General features: G+C 40.9%; 1 protein-coding gene across 1 annotated transcript in view; it reads left to right on the plus strand.

Annotated features, from left to right (window-relative positions):
• Positions 1-20,220, plus strand: part of BGN (biglycan) — an 85,411-nt gene that overhangs the window by 17,466 nt on the left and 47,725 nt on the right. Inside the window, exon 2 of the mRNA XM_053695339.1 lies at positions 19,628-19,863. Within this exon, the coding sequence (XP_053551314.1) occupies positions 19,635-19,863 (229 nt within the window). The 5' untranslated portion in view covers positions 19,628-19,634. The remainder of the gene's footprint in view (positions 1-19,627; positions 19,864-20,220) is intronic.

Raw genomic sequence — 20,220 nt, forward strand, 5'->3', positions numbered from 1 at the left:
AGATTGCAACTGTATTAGTGTTTTATATTACACAGTCTAGCGCAGTGGCCATTTTGACTTCGGTCTCACCACATTGATTGCTTCGGCATTTCCTTCATTGTGATAATATTGGTGATTTGCACGATTTATTTAAAACACAAATAGATGTTTTAGTCTGCTTAAATGTTCTCATATTTTGAAACGATGGGGCATATGTATCAAGGTCCGAATGGAGCTTGATGCCCTGTGTTTCTGGCGAGCCTGCAGGCTCGCCAGAAACAGCAGTTATGAAGCAGCGGTCACAAAGACCGCTGCTCCATAACCTGTCCGCCTGCTCTGAGCAGGCGGACAGACATCGCCGGAAATCAACCCGATCGTGTACGATCGGGTTGATAGACACCCCCCTGCTGGCGGCCTATTGGCCGCGAGTCTGCAGGGGGCGGCGTTGCACCAGCAGCTCTTGTGAGCTGCTGGTGCAATGCTGAATATGGCGAGCGTATTGCTCGCCGTATTCAGCGAAGTCTGGCAGACCTGATCCGCACTGTCGGATCAGGTCCTCCAGACTTTAATAAATATGCCCCTATATGTGTTTATTCACTTGATCCCACACAAGTTTATCAAACATTGAAAAGCGCTGTTAGTTTGTTTTTCCATTTCTCGTATATTATGTATAACAGCCGCTTCATATACACACATATATATATATTAAACACTCATATTTGAGGTAATTTATTTTAGTGACGCTCTCAACACTTTCAGCAAGAATAAAATTGGGTTTATTATCCCTTTAACTTTCCAATTTTACTAGCGAAATAAAAAATGCAATAAAATCACAAGAGATCACAAACATTTGCAAATAAGTGGAAATCAAATGGACATAAAACCCCAAAATACTCATTCATTAATCAGATGGAGCAAACAATTTAAATCAACTTTACAATTTAATTCTGTAATCAAATTTGCTTTATTTTCTTGTTATCCTTTGATGTAGGAACAGCAATGCAATACTGGCAGCTAGCTGAAGGCTCGCCGGAAACAGGGGCATCAAGCTTCATTCGGGGCTTGATAATTCGGCCCCCTAGTGATTGAATCACAGGAGACAAATGTGCACAGGCACCAGTCACCAGCTAGCTCCCAGCAGTGTAGGATATGTACATATTATTATTCAGCAACGGATACCAAGTACATTTGAAAATAGATTTTAATTTAAAAATGTGTCTTAAATTTACATCCTCTAACTGAATCATTTAAGTTTAATATTGACTTTTCTATCCCTTTAAGATGGATTTTATGTTCCCACTTAATTTCATAACAGCTTATTGAACACAGTGCAGAACTTATTCTTCATCCGGGTACATTTGTTGTCCGAATCCTTGGTTCCAACATGGGGACAATTTAAGAAAACCCGGGCGGACATGGTTCGCTTCTGCAAACTTGTCCACCCAGGATCGCATTTAAAATTACACAAGCATCTGCCTGTGCAATGCCGCCTCCTGGTCACACTAGCCCACTGGCGCACGTGTAGGGGCTGTCAATCACACTGGACGAACGTATATATATATATATATATATATTCTTTTTTTTACATCTTGAAATTGACACCATAAAATGAAACAATCACTGATAATCTGATGATCAAAACAGGCTGTCATGGAGAGAAACTATGCAAAATCTTTGGGGACTTTATTCCGTATTTAACTGTTATGTACTGTATGTGTTTCCTTCATATCCTGAACCCTGTATAGCGAGATAAACAACTGTTGAGCTAAAATTTGTCATTCTAAAATTATTTGAGGGACCACACAGTACTGATGAGACACCTTAGATAATATCGCAAGAGCATCAGGCCCTTAGTCATGACCACTAGCTGGAGGGCAGTAGGTTCAGCAATAGCACTTCTTTACAGAGAAGGTTGTTTTCTTTACACTTCTTTACAGAGAAGGTTGTTTTCTTTACACTTCTTTACAGAGAGGGTTGTTTTCTTTACACTTCTTTACAGAGAGGGTTGTTTGCTTTACACTTCTTTACAGAGAGGGTTGTTTGCTTTACACTTCTTTACAGAGAGGGTTGTTTTCTTTACACTTCTTTACAGAGAGGATTGTTTTCTTTACACTTCTTTACAGAGAGGCATCTATTTATCAAGCCGTCAACCGCAAATACGCTGGAATTCTGCAGCGTATTTGTGGCGAGCCTGATTCCCCTTAGTTATCAAACCCTACACACCGGCAAAAGTAGAATTTTGTGACGTAACATACGATCCTCCGGGCAAAGTCCGACACAGATCAATGCTTACGTCATTACAGATGTTCCGAATACAGATTCGGCACTATCTGACAACTTTTGCTAGTTAACAAATTCCTAACAGGTACGCTCGCCACTATTCCGGCCCAGCGTACCTGGTTTTCAATCTGCCGCCCTGGAGGCGGCGGATACCATAGGAATCAATGGGAGTCTGAAAGCAGCGAAAGCTCATGTTCGCTGCTGCCCGATATCCCATCGATTCCTATGGTAATGTTTACACCTAACACCCTAACATGTACTAAACACCACTAATCTGCCGCCCCCTACACCGCCACCACCTACATTATACTTATTAACCCCTAATCTGCCGCCCCGACACCGCCGCCACCTACATTATACTTATTAACCCCTAATCTGCCCCCCCTACACCGCCGCCACCTACATTATACTTATTAACCCCTAATCTGCCACCCCCTACACCGCCGCCACTATATTACATTTATTAACCCTTAAACCTAAGTCTAGCCCTAACCCTAACTTAAATATAATTTAAATAAATCTAAATAAATCTAAATAAATATTCCTATCATTAAATAAATTATTCCTATTTAAAACTAAATACTTACCTGTAAAATAAACCCTAAGCTAGCTACAATATAACTAATAGTTACATTGTAGCTAGCTTAGGGTTTATTTTTATTTTACAGGCAAGTTTGTATTTATTTTAGCTAGGTAGAATAGTTACTAAATAGTTATTAACTATTTAATAACTACCTAGCTAAAATAAATACAAATATACCTGTAAAATAAAACCTAACCTATGTTACACTAACACCTAACACTACACTATAATTAAATTATTTCAATACATTAAATACAATTAAATAAAATTATCTAAAGTACAAAAAAAACAAAACACTAAATTACAGAAAATAATAAACAAATTACAAGATTTTTAAACTAATTACACCTAATCTAATTCCCCTAACAAAATAAAAAAGCCCCCCCAAAATAAAAAAAGCCCTACCCTACACTAAATTACAAATAGCCCTTAAAAGGGCCTTTTGCGGGGCATTGCCCCAAAGAAATCAGCTCTTTTAGCCGTAAATAAAATTACAAATCCCCCCCCAACATTAAAACCCACCACCCACACAACCAACAATACTCTAAAACCCACCCAATACCCCCTTAAAAAAACCTAACACTAACCCCTTGAAGATCACCTTACCGGGAGAAGTCTTCACCCAACCGGGCCGAAGTCCTCAACGAATCTGGCAGAAGTGGTCCTCCAGACGGGCAGAAGTGGTCCTCCAGACGGGCAGAAGTCTTCATCCAGACGGCATCTTCTATCTTCATCCATCCGGCGCGGAGCGGGTCCATCTTCAAGACATCCGACGTGGAGCATCCTCTTCAATCGACGTCTTCTTGTTGAATGAAGGTACCTTTAAGTGACGTCATCCAAGATGGCATCCCTTAGATTCCGATTAAGGTAGAAAAAATCCTATTGGCTGATGCAATCAGCCAATAGGATTTAAGTTCAATCCTATTGGCTGATCCAATCAACCAATAGGATTGAGCTTGCATTCTATTGGCTGATTGGAACAGCTAATAGAATGCAAGCTCAATCCTATGGATTGAACTTAAATCCTATTGGCGGATTGCATCAGCCGATAGGAGTTTTTCTACCTTCGATTGAAGAGGATGCTCCGCATCGGATGTCTTGAAGATGGACCCGCTCCGCGCCGGATGGATGAAGATAGAAGATGCCGTCTGGATGAAGACTTCTGCCCGTCTGGAGGACCACTTCTGCCCGTCTGGAGGACCACTTCTGCCGGATTAATTGAGGACTTCGGCCCGGTTGGGTGAAGACTTCTCCCGGTAAGGTGATCTTCAAGGGGTTAGTGTTAGGTTTTTTTAAGGGGGTATTGGGTGGGTTTTAGTGTAGGGTTGGTTGTGTGGGTGGTGGGTTTTAATGTTGGGGGGAGATTTGTAATTTTTTTTACAGGTAAAAGAGCTGATTACTTTGGGGGCAATGCCTTGCAAAAGGCCCTTTTAAGGGCTATTTGTAATTTAGTGTAGGGTAGGGCTTTTTTTTATTTTGGGGGGGGCTTTTTTATTTTGTTAGGGGGATTAGATTAGGTGTAATTAGTTTAAAAATCTTGTAATTTGTTTATTATTTTCTGTAATTTAGTGTTTGTTTTTGTACTTTAGATAATTTTATTTAATTGTATTTAATTTAGGGAATTAATTTAATTGTAGTGTAGTGTTAGGTGTTAGTGTAACTTAGGTTAGGTTTTATTTTACAGGTACTTTTGTATTAATTTTAACTAGGAAGTTATTAAATAGTTAATAACTATTTAATAACTATTCTAGTTAAAATAAATACAAACTTGCCTGTAAAATAAAAATAAATCCTAAGCTAGCTACAATGTAACTATTAGTTATATTGTAGCTATCTTAGGGTTTATTTTATAGGTAAGTATTTAGTTTTAAATAGGAATAATTTATTTAATAATAGGAATATTTATTTATACTTATTTAAATTATATTTAAGTTAGGGGGTGTTAGGGTAAGGGTTAGACTTAGGTTTAGGGGTTAATAAATTTAATATAGTGGCGGCGGTGTAGGGGGCAGCAGATTAGGGGTTAATAAATATAATGTAGATGGCGGCAGTGTAGGGGGCGGCAGATTAGGGATTAATAAGTATAATGTAGGTGGCGGCGGTGAAGGGGGCGGCAGATTAGTGGTTAATAAGTATAATGAAGGTGGCGGTGGGCTCCGGGAGTGGCGGTTTAGGGGTTAAACACTTTATTTAGTTGCGGCGGGGTCCGTGAGCGGCGGTTTAGGGGTTAAACACTTTATTTAGTTGCGGCAGGGTCCGTGAGCGGTGGTTTAGGGGTTAATACATTTATTAGAGTTGCGGTGGGCTCTGGGAGCGGTGGTATAGGGGGTAAACAGTATAGTATAGTGTGGGTGTTTAGTGACAGGGTACCAATAAAGCTGAGAAAAAGCAGAAGAGCAGTGAGATCGATGACTGTTAGTTAACAACAGTCAGCTGCTCATCGCCCCGTACTTGGTGCGCGGCTTTTTGACAGCTTTTTGGTAACTTTGGAGAGTGTATTCAGGTCCGCGGCAGAGATGTTAGGCGATCTTAGGCGAGCGTATTGGTGCCGTCGAATGCAAGTAAGTTGATGGCTTGATAAGTAGATGCCAGAGGGTTGTTTTCTTTACACTTCTTTACAGAGAGGGTTGTTTAGCCTTTACACAGATGCCCAGTAGAGGTGGTAATGACAAATACCCTAATGCTCTGGATATACATAATTTTATCCTAGCTCTTAATATGAAACTTGATAAGAGAATGCAGGCGGACCTGACAAGGCATTTCCTTGTTTAGCATCAATTTCCCTTTTTTTGTTATCTATGTCTCTTGTAGTAAAGGTTAATGGCCGAAGTAATGGATAAGACAAGCATTATCAATAAAACATACCTGAGCTAAAGGGACAGTCTACTCCAGATTTATTATTGTAAAAAAAGATAGATAATCCCTTTATTACCCATTCCCCAGTTTTGCATAACCAACAGAGTTATATAAATACACTTTATACCTCTGTGATCACCTTGTATCAAAGCCGCTGCAGGCTGCCCCTTATTTCACTTCTTTTGACAGACTTGCATTTTAGCCAATCAGTGCTGATTCATAAATAACTCCACAGGAGTAAGAACAATGTTATCTATATGGCACACATGAACTAGCGCTGTCTAACTGTGAAAAACTATGCACTAAGAGGTGGCCTTCATGGGCTTTGAAATTAGCATATGAGCCTACCTAAGTTTAGCTTTCAACAAAGAACAAAGCAAATTTGCTGCTAAAAAAAATTTGAAAAGTTGTTTAAAATTATATGACCTATCTGAATCATGAAAGTTTAATTTTGACTAGACTGTCCCTTTAAAAGGGACATGAAACCCAAATGTATCCTTTATGATTCCAATTTACTTCTATTATCGCATTTGCTCATTCTTTTGGTATCCTTTGTTGATGAACATACTTAGGTATGCTCAGAAGCAGCAATGCACTGCTGGGAGCTAACTGCTGATAGGTGGTTGCATATATATGCCTCTTGTTATTGGCTTACTGGATGCGTTCTGCTAGCTCCTAGTAGTGCATTGCTGCTCCTTCAACAAAGGAACTCAAGAGAATGTAACAAATGTTATAATAGAAGTAAATAGGAAAGTTGGTTCAAATTGTATACTCTAGCTGCTTATTGAATGAGTTATGCCCCTTTAAAGGGATAGGAAAGTCAAAAATAAACTTGCATGATTCAGATAGAACATGTTATTTTAAGACACTTTTAAATTCACTTCTATTTTCAAATGTGCTTTGTTCTCTTGGTATCCCTTGTTGAAAAGTAATAGACACACAGTGGGAGTTGTTGCTAATTGGTGTCTGCACACAGTTGTCTCTTTTGATTGGCTAACTCAGTGTTTTTCAACCAGTGTGCCGTGGGAGATCCTCAGGTGTGCCACGGCAGACTGACAACAGTGTGACATATTTTTTAAACTTTGCTTGTTTTTTACTCCCAGTGCAGGGGTAGTTTGTAGGAGGCATGGCATAACAGCACAATACATACAGTATGTGTGTGTTTGTGTGTATGTGTATATATATATGCTGTATTTGGCTACAATGTGTGATTTTTTTTAAATTTTGGGATGGTGGTGTGCCACAGGATTTTTTAATGTAAAAAAGTGTGCCACGGCAAAAAAAAGGTTAAAAATCACTGGGCTAACTAGATGTGTTCAGCTAGCTGACAATGTCCCTTCAGCAAAGGATAACAAAAGAACAAAGCAAATTTGATAATGGAAGTAAATTGGAAAATTGTTTAAAATTGTATGTTCTATCCGAATCATTAAAGACAATTTTGGGGTTTCCTGTCCCTTTAAGTTCCACCTATATGTGTATTTGCAAGTGGTTTTTTATTTTGTTAGAGCTTAGCAGCTTGTGCCTGTCTACTCCACTACAAACCTGGTTTGTGACAGATGACAGTCAATGTTAGGAGTATCACAGACACTGTGCCAGATTACAAGTGGCACGCTAAATGAGCAAAGTGCGCTAACTTCACTACTTCAGATATTGCGACCCTATTAGTTATCATTTGGCCGCCAAACCGACAATCTAGGCCAACAAACCCAAAGGTGTTAGGAATACTTTACACTTCTATGTTCTTCACATAGAAGAAAATATTCTTTTATTTCTAAATAGTGATATACTGTACGTACTGTATATATTACAAGTATTTCTATTAAAAACATTAAAATATATTAAAAAATAATAAAAATGATATTGTTTCAAGGTGGGTAGGGAGGAGGGAGGGAGTGGGATGTCACTGCACTGCAGCAAATACAATGGAGAGGGAGAGCTACACTTAGGGTTGCCACCTGTCCCTTAAAATACAGAACACTTATAAGTTACACATGCTGCAGGGTGTACAGGGAGGAATATGAATAGTGCTGTCCAGAAACACAATACATGTTCCTCCCTGCACACCCTGCAGCATGTGTAACTCATAAGTGTCCAGGAAAACATGGCTGAGGTGGCAACCCTAGCTACACTACAAAACAAAATGTGGGGTGAGGGGGCCTAGCTAACGATCGTGGGAGGAGGGGAGGTGGGGGGACCACTACACTACAGAAATAAAAAATAATAATAATTTTAAAAAAATGTATGTATAGGTACTGGGCTGGCAGACAGCTGTCAGTACTAAAGAAGGCCGCAGTTAGTGGGAGGGGGAAGGTAGAGAGCTATTTGGGGGATCAGGGAGGTGGGAGGGTTGAGGAGAATCACTACACTGGAGAAAAAAAAACAAATATATATATAAATAATAATAATAAAAACAAACAAACCCTAAACTGCATACTAGCAGACCATCTGCCAGTACCTAAGATGGTGGTGACCAGTGGGGGTGTGAGGGAGGAGGGAAGAGAGCTGTTTAGGAGGGATCAGGTGGTGGGAGGGTAATCTCTACACTGCAGCTAAAATTAACCTTACAAGCTACCTGATTAACCCCTTCACTGCCGGGAATAATACAAGTGTGGTTTTGCAGATTTAAAGGGACACTGAACCCATATTTTTTCTTTTGTGATTGAGATAGAGCATGCAATTTTAAGCAACTTTCTATTTTACTCATATTATCAATTTTTCTTCGTTCTCTTGCTATCTTTATTTGAAAAAGAAGGCATCTAAGCTTTTTTTTTGTTCAAAACTCTGGACAGCAGTTTTGTATTGGTGGATGAATTTATCCACCAATCAGCAAGGACAACCCAGGTTGTTCACCAAAAATGGGCCGGCATCTAAACTAACATTCTTGCATTTCAAATAAAGATACCAAGAGAATGAAGAAAATGTGATAATAGGAGTAAATTAGAAAGTTGCTTAAAATTTCATGCTCTATGTGAATCACAAAAGAAAAAAATTGGGTTCAGTGTCCCTTTAATAAGTGGCTTTCTAATTACCAAAAACCAATGGCAAAGCCATATATATCTGCTATTTCTGAACAAAGGGGATCCTAGAGAAGACTTTACAATCATTTGTATCATGATTGCACAAGCGGTATGTACATCATTTCAGTGAGAAACCCAAAGTTTGCAAAAAATATTTTTGTTTTTAAATATAATCGCATTTGGCAGTGCAATGGTGGCATGAAATATACCAAAATGGGCCTAGATCAATACCTTGGGCTGTCTACTTAAACTTAAAAATATATATACAGTTTTGACAGGTAAATAATAAAAACAAGGCTCTATTTCTGTTTAAAATTATCTGGTATTTTAGGCAAGTTCTTCGCTGAAATTCCCGGTCAGTGAAGGGGTTAAAGATGCATGGAAAAAAAAAAAATATTTCACGATTCAGACAGAGCATAACATTTTAAGTAAATTTCCAGTTTACTTTTAGTACCAAATTCTACTTCATTCTCTTTGTATTCTTTGTTGAAGGAGCAGCAGTGCACTACTGGGAGCTAGCTGAATAGTCTAGGTGAGCCAATGACAAGAGGCATATATGTGCAGCCACTTATCACTGTTGCTCCTCAGCCTACCTAGGTATGATTTTCAATAAAGGATGCCAAGAGAACAAAACAAATTAGCTATCAGAAGTAAATTGGAAAGTTGTTTAAAATTGCATGCTCTATCTGAATCATACACGTTTAATTCTGCCTTTACTGTTCCTTTATCATATTATAAAGAGAATTTAAAAAATGTGACTGAGAAAAATGTATAGCGCCAGCAGCACATGTGGCCTGGGATGATGCAAGACATAGGGGTGTCATGTTGTGTTATATAGAGCATTCCTGGATAATAACAAGATTATTATAATCTGGATCAGATAGGGCCCTTATAGAGCATGAGAACTCCTGTAAGACATTGCGACGATCTGCCGTAACAAGCTGGGATATGTCCCTGTAGCCTATCTACCACTCACCCTTGTACAAACAAGAAATACCAGTAGAATAATTCCATCTGGCTCCATATGTCTTTGTCCTTTTAAGGCTTGTAACATAACACTGCATGCGACCTCCCTCGCTTTTGCACCAAACCAGAATTAATTAATAAATTGTAGGCCCCTCAGTGGAATGCAGATTTTTGCAGAGTTCTCTATACAATAAAACCTTTAAGTGAACGGTTTAACCCTCACTAATATCCTTAAAGTGTAGAAACTGAAGCTAAATGTGTGCTTAAAGGGATAGTCCGGTCAAAATTAAACGTTCACGATTCAGACAGAGCGTGCAATTTTAATAAACTTTCTAATTTACTCCTATTATCAATTTCTCTTCGTTCTCTTGGTATCTTTATTTGAAAAAGCAAGAATGTAAGCTTAGGAGCCAGCCCATTTTTGGTTCAGCACCTGGGTAGCGCTTGCTGACTAGTGGCTACATTTAGACTAGGCTATCCCTTTAATGAACATGGTTGCAACATTCACAAAGTGGATTATAATTGCCAGTCACCAGTAGCATGAACCTGCCCTCTGATAATGTCACTGAGTGTTTGTGCTAGGCTACGCCGACTAGTTGCTGCATCACCTGATGCTGATCTGTTTGTAGCACTGGGGTAATTATATGTTGTTTTTGGTGGAATTCTTTAAGAGTCTTCTGGATCTGTGATGGAGATGGTTTCTGCTTCGCTGGTTTAACATTTTTTCCTGGCTACCAGGAGTTTTGGTAACCAGACCCAAAGGTCCCCTTCACCTCTCTCCCCTTATAAAGCACATAACCCCCATGGGAAGTGTTTGAGAGGCATCATGCTACTTACAGCTGAAACACCAGCAGACTGTTTTGCCCCAAAATTGGGGTATTTAGGTAAGGGGTAGCAGGGTCAGAGGTTCGAAGAGATATGTAGAACTACAAAAAAGGAGTACAATGGCACCAGAGCGTCAGTTTCCACTCCTAATCAATATAACATGAGAGGTACAAAATTATCCTCACATATGTAAAAATCTATTTATGGAGGGGTGGTGCTTAGCATCGGCTTAAACACAACTGTAGCGTGGGAAATAGTACAATCCACAAAAGAACGCAATACAGCACTCCGTGCCTAACTGAAGAAAAAAGGGTCACAATTGTTTCTATAGTTAAAATATAACTTTTAATAACCAAGTTAAAAATGGGACCAAAAAGATATTAAAAAAGTGAATAGATACATAGGGCCCGATTTATTAAAGTCTGGTGGACATAATCCACTGTAGCGTATCATGTCCGCCAGACATCGCTGAATGCCGACAGCATACGCTTGGTGTAAGATCGCTTGGAGCAATGTATCAAAATATCATGTGTATCACCACTAAATTCTATTACGACTAATATCTAAGCAGATATTTTCAAGTGAAAAAGAAAGAAGAAAAAGTGACAATTGCATTACATTTAAGGGGCCTATTTATCAAAGTGTCAACTATGTTGCATTCGCCGGCGTCAATACGCTCGCCAGACATCGCTGCCACGGATCTGAATACGATCCCCTTATTTATAAAAAAAAAAAAGCTGTCAAAAACACGCACATCAAGTACGGTGCGAAGAGCATCGGACTGGTGTTAACTAAATCATCGATGTCGCGGTTATTCGGCTTTTTCCGAACTTTATACCATTTCATTACTGTCCATGAACAAGCACATTTCTCTAAAGCTAATCTTTTATTTTTCATCTGTTAATGTCCAAGAAATAGATTGATTTATACCTCAACAAATAATATCTCATAGAAAGCTATTTTTATTTTTATTTGTTATACGATACTTTCACATAAATGAATGTGTATTTGTATTTCTAGAAGTCATTTTTTTTTAAATTATTATTAATGCCAGAATTGTACATATATGCTTGCACATATTTGTTTGATTTAGAAAGGGTAAACAATTTTAATAAAGTTTCTAATTTACTTTTATTATGTAATATACTTCATTCTCTTGCAACATCGAACATAAGCTTTCTGTGTTATCAGACTCCCATTGAATTCTATGGCATCCGCGACCCCAAGGGTAGAATTTTTGATAACTTAGTGAGAGGTTCAAATAGTGTCGATTAGGAGGTCGAATGAACAGAATTCTGCTTGAATACCACTGTTTTTAACTCGCATCAATCTGCGTCGGATAGAAATCGCGGTATTGTATATTACATCACAAATTTCAACATTTGCCGATTTTGACGCTTTGATAACTACGGCGGATAAATCTCGCGACAAATACGACGCGGAATTAAAGCGTATTTTCAGTTGATGCTTTCATAAATAGGCCCCTTAATATATTAATTTGTTTAATATCGTATATAATCAGATGACATGGTCAAACTGATATGATAGTTTGAAATACATCCTTCTGTTGTATTTTATTTATAGATCTAATACTAAATTCAGGAGAGGAGATATGGATACTTTTAAGGCATTCAACGATGCTACAGTGGATCATGTCCGCCAGACTTTGATAAATCGGCCCCTATGTATCTATTCGCTTTTTTAATTTCATTTTGGTCCCATTTTTTACTTATTAAAAGTTATATTTTCACTATAGAAACAATTGTGGCCCTTTTTTCTTCAGTTACGCACAGAGTGCTATATTGCATTATTTTGTGGATTGTACTATTTTCCACGCTACAGTTCTGATGAGATATGTGGCTACAAGGCCCGGATTGGCTTAACAGGACACCAGGAGAGTTCCCGGTGCACCGCAGCAGCTGGGGCTGACCTGCTACATTTTAAGGGAGTGGTACCGCTGGTGTTGCTCATTAAGACTTCACAGATACTCTGAAAACCAGTGGTGAAGTACAGAATACACCGACAGAACATCGGCTCCTAGAGCCATATAGTTCAATTTCATCTACTAAAGTCAATCAACCAGGGGCCCCAGACATCTGAGTTCCCCCTAGCCAATGGACCCCACAGCCTAATCAAAACACAGTCCAATTCACTCAAGTGTGTTCTTTGTATTGTGGGCAAGACACAGCAAACAAGTGCGTGCAATAACATCACTATTTTGTGAACAAAATGGAGCTCAGCACTGGACCAGTAGGGAATGGAAAAATAAGCCAGGACCTACACAGGATAACTGCACATTGGCTTTGAACACTCCATATTATACCACAAAAAAGACATCTAGGGGTATGATACTGCAAGCTCTAGTGTTCTTCCCCTACTTCTGGTACATATTGGCTATATTCACATATAAGGGTACACGGACTGGCACTAGGATAGAGTTGTTTGACTCCAGCCCTCATCCACCAGAAACATGCAAGGTTTTAAGGATATCTCGCCTGTCCTTCAGTAATGGAGTCCAACGGTCGGTTTGTATATAACAGAATCTCATTGGTTAGTTTGTGTGTAGCAGAACTTCATGAGTTAGCCAAGTTCATCTGTGTCTTTAGCAATGGTTTCAATCCCAAACGTTTCATTCTTCAGTGTACAGGAGTCATGCAACGAGTCTCACCCACAACACAACGCTTGAATTATCTGAGCACATCATTTAGGTTGACTATACTATAATTTTTCCTTGTGTTCCAAGAGTCTGCTCCACTACACCTGCAGAGTGTTAGCTAGAAAGTGATATTAGATTTGCATGGCTAAACATGGATCTTTACAGCGGATAAGAACAGGAAGATCAGTAGAGTCTTCCCATATCACACTCATTTTTGTATTCCCTTACAGTACCAACTCTACTAGAAGTCTATTCCATGATTCAAACAACCTTTTTATTTGTGCAAATTACCCCATAACTATTATTCACAAACTTGAGATCATCACTGCTTGTTCAGAAGGTTCTCCCCCCCCCCCCCCCCCCGAAAAATTCTTTCACTTTCAGCCTTATTAAATTATTATACAGGATGCTTTCTATAGTTTCACCTCCCTCACTTCTCCACTCACTGCAAATATCAAGGTCATGACATCTTTCCTTTTATTTTTTAGCCCATGTGCTATTTTATTGGCCTCCTAAGTAAAGTGACTGCTTTACAAGATAAGGACTAATTAGTGATCTATAAATTAATGTATGAACTTCACTATAACTGCTGCTACTTACCCATCATCCTACTGGTATTCCCTGTTCCTAATAAGTCTTATGCACCCATCACCCTACTGACCTTACCTGCTGCTAATATCTCTTCCTATACACCCAGCATCCTACTGACCTTACCTGCTGCTAATACCTCTTCCTATACACCCAGCAACCTACTGACCTTACCTGCTGCTAATACCTCTTCTTATACACCCAGCATCCTACTGAACTTACCTGCTGCTAATACCTCTTCATATACACCCAGCACCTACTGACCTTACCTGCTGCTAATACCTCTTCATATACACCCAGCACCTACTGACCTTACCTGCTGCTAATACCTCTTCTTATACACCCAGCATCCTACTGAACTTACCTGCTGCTAATACCTCTTCATATACACCCAGCACCTACTGACCTTACATGCTGCTAATACCTCTTCCTATACACCCAGCACCCTACTGACCTTACCTGCTGCTAATACCTCTTCCTATACACCCAGCACCTACTGACCTTACCTGCTGCTAATAACTCTTCTTATACACCCAGAACCCTACTGACCTTACCTACTACTAATACCTCTTTCTATACACCCAGCACCCTACTGACCTTACCTGCTGCTAATATCTCTTCCTATACCCCCAGAAACCTACTGACTTTACCTGCTGCTAATACCTCTTCCTATACACGCAGCACCCTACTGACCTTACCTGCTGCTAATACCTCTTCTTATACACCCAGCACCTACTGACCTTACCTGCTGCTAATACCTCTTCCTATACACCCAGCATCCTACTGACCTTACCTACTGCTAATATTTCTTCCTATACCCCCAGAAACCTACTGACCTTACCTGCTGCTAATACCTCTTCCTATACACCCAGAAACCTACTGACCTTACCTGCTGCTAATACCTCTTCCTATACACCCAGCACCCTACTGACCTTACCTGCTGCTATTACGTCTTCCTATACACACAGCACCTACTGACCTTACCTGCTGCTAATACCTCTTCTTATACACCCAGCACCCTACTGACCTTACCTACTACTAATACCTCTTTCTATACACCCAGCACCCTACTGACCTTACCTGCTGCTAATATCTCTTCCTATACCCCCAGAAACCTACTGACTTTACCTGCTGCTAATACCTCTTCCTATACACGCAGCACCCTACTGACCTTACCTGCTGCTAATACCTCTTCTTATACACCCAGCACCTACTGACCTTACCTGCTGCTAATACCTCTTCCTATACACCCAGCATCCTACTGACCTTACCTGCTGCTAATATTTCTTCCTATACCCCCAGAAACCTACTGACCTTACCTGCTGCTAATACCTCTTCCTATACACCCAGAAACCTACTGACCTTACCTGCTGCTAATACCTCTTCCTATACACCCAGCACCCTACTGACCTTACCTGCTGCTATTACGTCTTCCTATACACACAGCACACTACTGACCTTACCTGCTGCTGATACCTCTTCCTATACACCCAGCATCTACTGACCTTACCTGCTGCTGATACCTCTTCCTATACACCCAGCATCTACTGACCTTACCTGCTGCTAATACCTCTTCTTATACACCCAGCACCTACTGACCTTACCTGCTGCTGATACCTCTTCCTATACACCCAGCACCTACTGACCTTACCTGCTGCTAATACCTCTTCCTATACACCCAGCACCTACTGACCTTACCTGCTGCTAATACCTCTTCTTATACACCCAGCACCTACTAACCTTACCTGCTGCTAATACCTCTTCCTATACATCCAGCACCCTACTGACCTTACCTGCTGCTAATACCTCTTCTTATACACCCAGCACCTACTAACCTTACCTGCTGCTAATACCTCTTCCTATACATCCAGCACCTTACTGACCTTACCTGCTGCTAATACCTCTTCTTATACACCCAGCACCTACTGACCTTACCTGCTGCTAATACCTCTTCCTATACACCCAGCACCTACTGACCCTACCTGCTGCTAATACCTCTTCCTATACATCCAGCACCTACTGACCTTACCTGTTGCTAATACCTCTTCCTATACACCCAGCACCTACTGACCTTACCTGCTGCTAATACCTCTTCCTATACATCCAGCACCTACTGACCTTACCTACTGCTAATACCTCTTCTTATACACCCAGCATCCTACTGACCTTACCTGCTGCTAATACCTCTTCTTATACACCCAGCACCCTACTGACCTTACCTGCTGCTAATACCTCTTCTTATACACCCAGCACCTACTGACCTTACCTGCTGCTAATACCTCTTCCTATACACCCAGAAACCTACTGACTTTACCTGCTGCTGATGCCTCTTCCTCTCTTCCTATACCCCAAGCAACCTATTGACCTTACCTGCTGCTAATACCTCTTTCTATACACCCAGCACCTACTGACCTTACCTGCTGCTAATACCTCTTCCTATACATCCAGCACCTACTGACCTTACCTGTTGCTAATACCTCTTCCTTTACCCCCAGCATCCTACTGACCTTACCTGCTGCTAATACCTTTTCCTATACACCCAGCACCCTACTGACCTTACTTACTGCTAATACCTCTTCCTATACACCCAGCATCCTGCTGACCTTACCTACTGCTAATACCTCTTCCTATACACCCAGCACCCTACTGAACTTACCTGCTGCTAGAACCTCTTCCTATACACCCAGCACCCTACTGACCTTACCTGCTACTAATACCTCTTCCTATACACTCAGCATCCTACTGACCTTACCTGATACTAATAACGCTTCCTATACACCCTGCACCTTACTGACCTGACCTTCTGCTAATACCTCCTCCTATACCCCAAGCAACCTATTGACCTTACTTGCTGCTAATACCTTTTCCTATACACTGAGCACTCTACTGACCTTACCTGCTACTAGTAACTATTCCTATACCCCCATCAACCTACTGACCTTACATGCTGCTAATACCTCTTTCTATACACCCAACATCCTACTGACCTTACCTGCTTCTAATATCTCTTCCTATACCCCCAAAAACCTACTGACCTTACCTGCTGCTAATACCTTTTACTATACACTGAGCACTCTACTGACCTTACCTGCTACTAGTAACTCTTCCTATACCCCCAGCAACCTAATGACCTTACCTGCTGCTGATACCTCTTTCTATACCCCCAGCAACCTACTGACCTTATCTGCTGCTAATACCTCTTCCTATACACGCAACACCCTACTAACCCTACCTGCTGCTGATGTCTCTTCCGATACCCCAAGCAACCCATTGACCTTACCTGCTGTTAATACCTCTTACTATACACTGAGCACTCTACTGACCTTACCTGCTGCTAATATCTCTTCCTATACACCCAGCACCCTGCTGACCTTACCTGTTACTAATGCCTCTTCCTATACCCCAGCACCCTACTGACCTTACCTGCTGCTAATACCTCTTCCTATACACCCAGCATCCTACTGACCTTACCTGCTGCTAATACCTCTTCCTATACACCCAGCGTCCTACTGACCTTACCTGCTACTAATACCTCTTCCTATACACCCAGCATCCTACTGACCTTACCTGCTGATAATACCTCTTCCTATACACTCAGCACCCTACTGAGCTGACCTTCTGCTAATACCTCTTCCTATACACCCAGCACCCTACTGACCTTACCTGCTGCTAAAACCTCTTCCTATACATCCAGCTTCCTACTGACCTTACCTGCTACTAATAACTGTTCCTATACACCCAGCACCCTACTGACCTTACCTGCTGATAATACCTCTTCCTATGCACTCAGCACCCTACTGACCTGACCATCTGCTAATACCTTTTCCTATACACCCAGCACCCTACTGACCTTACCTGCTGCTAATACCTCTTCCTATACACCCAGCACCTACTGACCTTACCTGCTGCTAATACCTCTTCCTATACACCCAGCACCCTACTGACCTTACCTGCTGCTAATACCTCTTTTTATACCCCCAGCACCCTACTGAACTTACCTGCTGCTAATATCTCTTCCTATACACCCAGCATCCTACTGACCTTACCAGCTGCTGATACCTCTTCCTATACACCCAGCATCCTACTGACCTTACGTGCTACTAATACCTCTTCCTATACACTGAGCACTCTACTGACCTTACCTGCTGCTAATACCTCTTCCTATACCCCCAGTACCCTGCTGACCTTGCCTGCAGCTAATAACGCTTTCTATACACCCAGCATCCTACTGACCTTACCTGCTGCTGATACCTCTTCCTATACACCCATCACCCTACTGACCTTGCCTGCAGCTAATAACGCTTCCTATACACCCAGGACCCTGCTGACCTTGCCTGCTGCTACTACTTCTTCATACATACCCAGCATCCTAAAGGCCTTACATGCTGCACTGCTTCTTTGTATTCCAATATTCACATTGTCTGAAATAATATAATTACCAAGTCCTGTCCTTTTATTGCTGCAAATATGGTACCACTGAGACTATATTTAACTAATAGGATATGTGCATGGTATCTATTTGATCAACCTCTAGTAGAAGATCAAATATGTTGTTACAAATGTTTTTATAATCTGCAAAAAGCAGCTGAAGATATTAAACAAAGATTGTCTATTTTTCCATGCTTCACAACATATAACTTTTGCACCAGAGTAAGAGTTAAACTAATTTTGTCTGTGCTCAGTGCAAGTAGTCATTCTCTTGCTATTTTCTGCCTATAATTGTGAAGACATAAGCTGCTATCAAGCTGTAATTTTGCAGCTATTTTAGCTGGACGTTAAATTGTAGGATGGTCATTTACAGTGAGGGGGTCACACCGCAGGCAGTTGGAGATGTACAGAACTTATAATAACAGAGCAGAATTTTTGAGTCTCCCTTTTTCTTGCTTGTATTTACAGTACAGACAGTGGCTACTGAGAATATTATTTTTTATACTTTCTATAGCAAATGGTTTATATTAGTAATTTACTTCTCAACAATCTTAAAACTAAAACATTGCCAATGTCTTATCAAGTACATGTTAGAGTGTGTATAATTGTGTGGCAGTGAGTGTGCATGCCAGTGAGTGTATGTCTGTGTGTCTGTGCCAGTGAGTGTGTGCCAGTGAGTGTATGTGTGTGTGTGTGTGCCAGTAAGTGTAAGTGTGTGTGTGCCAGTGAGTGTAAGTGTGTGTGTGCCAGTGAGTGTATGTCTGTGCCAGTGAGTGTGTGCCAGTGAGTGTATGTCTGTGTGTCTGTGCTAGTGAGTGTATGTAAGTGTGTGTGCCAGTGAGTGTGTGCCAGTGAGTGTATGTAAGTGTGTGTGTGCCAGTGAGTGTATGTGTGTGTGTGCCAGTAAGTGTAAGTGTGTGTGTGCCAGTGAGTGTAAGTGTGTGTGTGCCAGTGAGTGTATGTCTGTGCCAGTGAGTGTGTGCCAGTGAGTGTATGTCTGTGTGTCTGTGCCAGTGAGTGTATGTAAGTGTGTGTGCCAGTGAGTGTATGTAAGTGTGTGTGTGTGCCAGTGAGTGTATGTAAGTGTGTGTGTGCCAGTGAGTGTATGTAAGTGTGTGTGCCAGTGAGTGTATGTAAGTGTGTGTGTGCCAGTGAGTGTATGTAAGTGTGTGTGTGCCAGTGAGTGTATGTGTGTGTGCCAGTGAGTGTATGTAAGTGTGTGTGTGCCAGTGAGTGTAAGTGTGTGTGTGCCAGTGAGTGTATGTCTGGGTGTCTGTGCCAGTGAGTGTGTGCCAGTGAGTGTATGTGTGCCAGTGAGTGTGTGTAAATGTGTGACTGTGTGAGTGGGAACTGTAAGTGCATTAGGTGTATGTGTGGCACTGTGAGCTAGTCTACTTTTTATATCTTTTGAATTTTGAACAATTTATAACTGGTCTTCTCTCCTTCTAGACTCACAATGAAGGACTTACTTCTGTTCTGCTACTGTGTGATGCTCAGTAATGCCTTGCCCTTTGAACAGAGAGGTTTCTGGGATTTTTCTATGGATGATGGACTAACCATGATGAGAGATGCAGAGGGGGAGGGCTCAGGACTGGACCCTAAAGTTGATTCTCCAGCACCACCTATGGACTTGTGCCCCTTTGGATGTCAATGTCACCTACGGGTTGTTCAATGCTCTGATCTGGGTGAGTCTCATTATCTTGACTGATGAACACCAGAGAAGCAAAACCTAGTTAATATGAAATGAGCCAGCTGTAAAGTCCAGAGAAAATTCCATGATGCAGAATAGATAGCAAAATACATACGAGGGAGCAGTCTGGTCGTTGGGTCAGTTGAAGAGAAGGCACACTATGCACTCGTATGTACATCAGAATTACATCTATACATATAAAGGCATCTGGTTACATGCGGTCCTTAATTTCAAGAGGTGACAGCAGCTGACACTCAAATGATAAGCTGAAATGTTTAATAGATGCGGTCTCTTTGTTGTGATCTGAAATGAGCTCTTCTCACTTGCAGCAAGTAAAGATGAGAAGAATGTT

Source organism: Bombina bombina, chromosome 12 (assembly GCF_027579735.1).
Source record: "Bombina bombina isolate aBomBom1 chromosome 12, aBomBom1.pri, whole genome shotgun sequence".
NCBI lineage: Eukaryota > Metazoa > Chordata > Amphibia > Anura > Bombinatoridae > Bombina > Bombina bombina.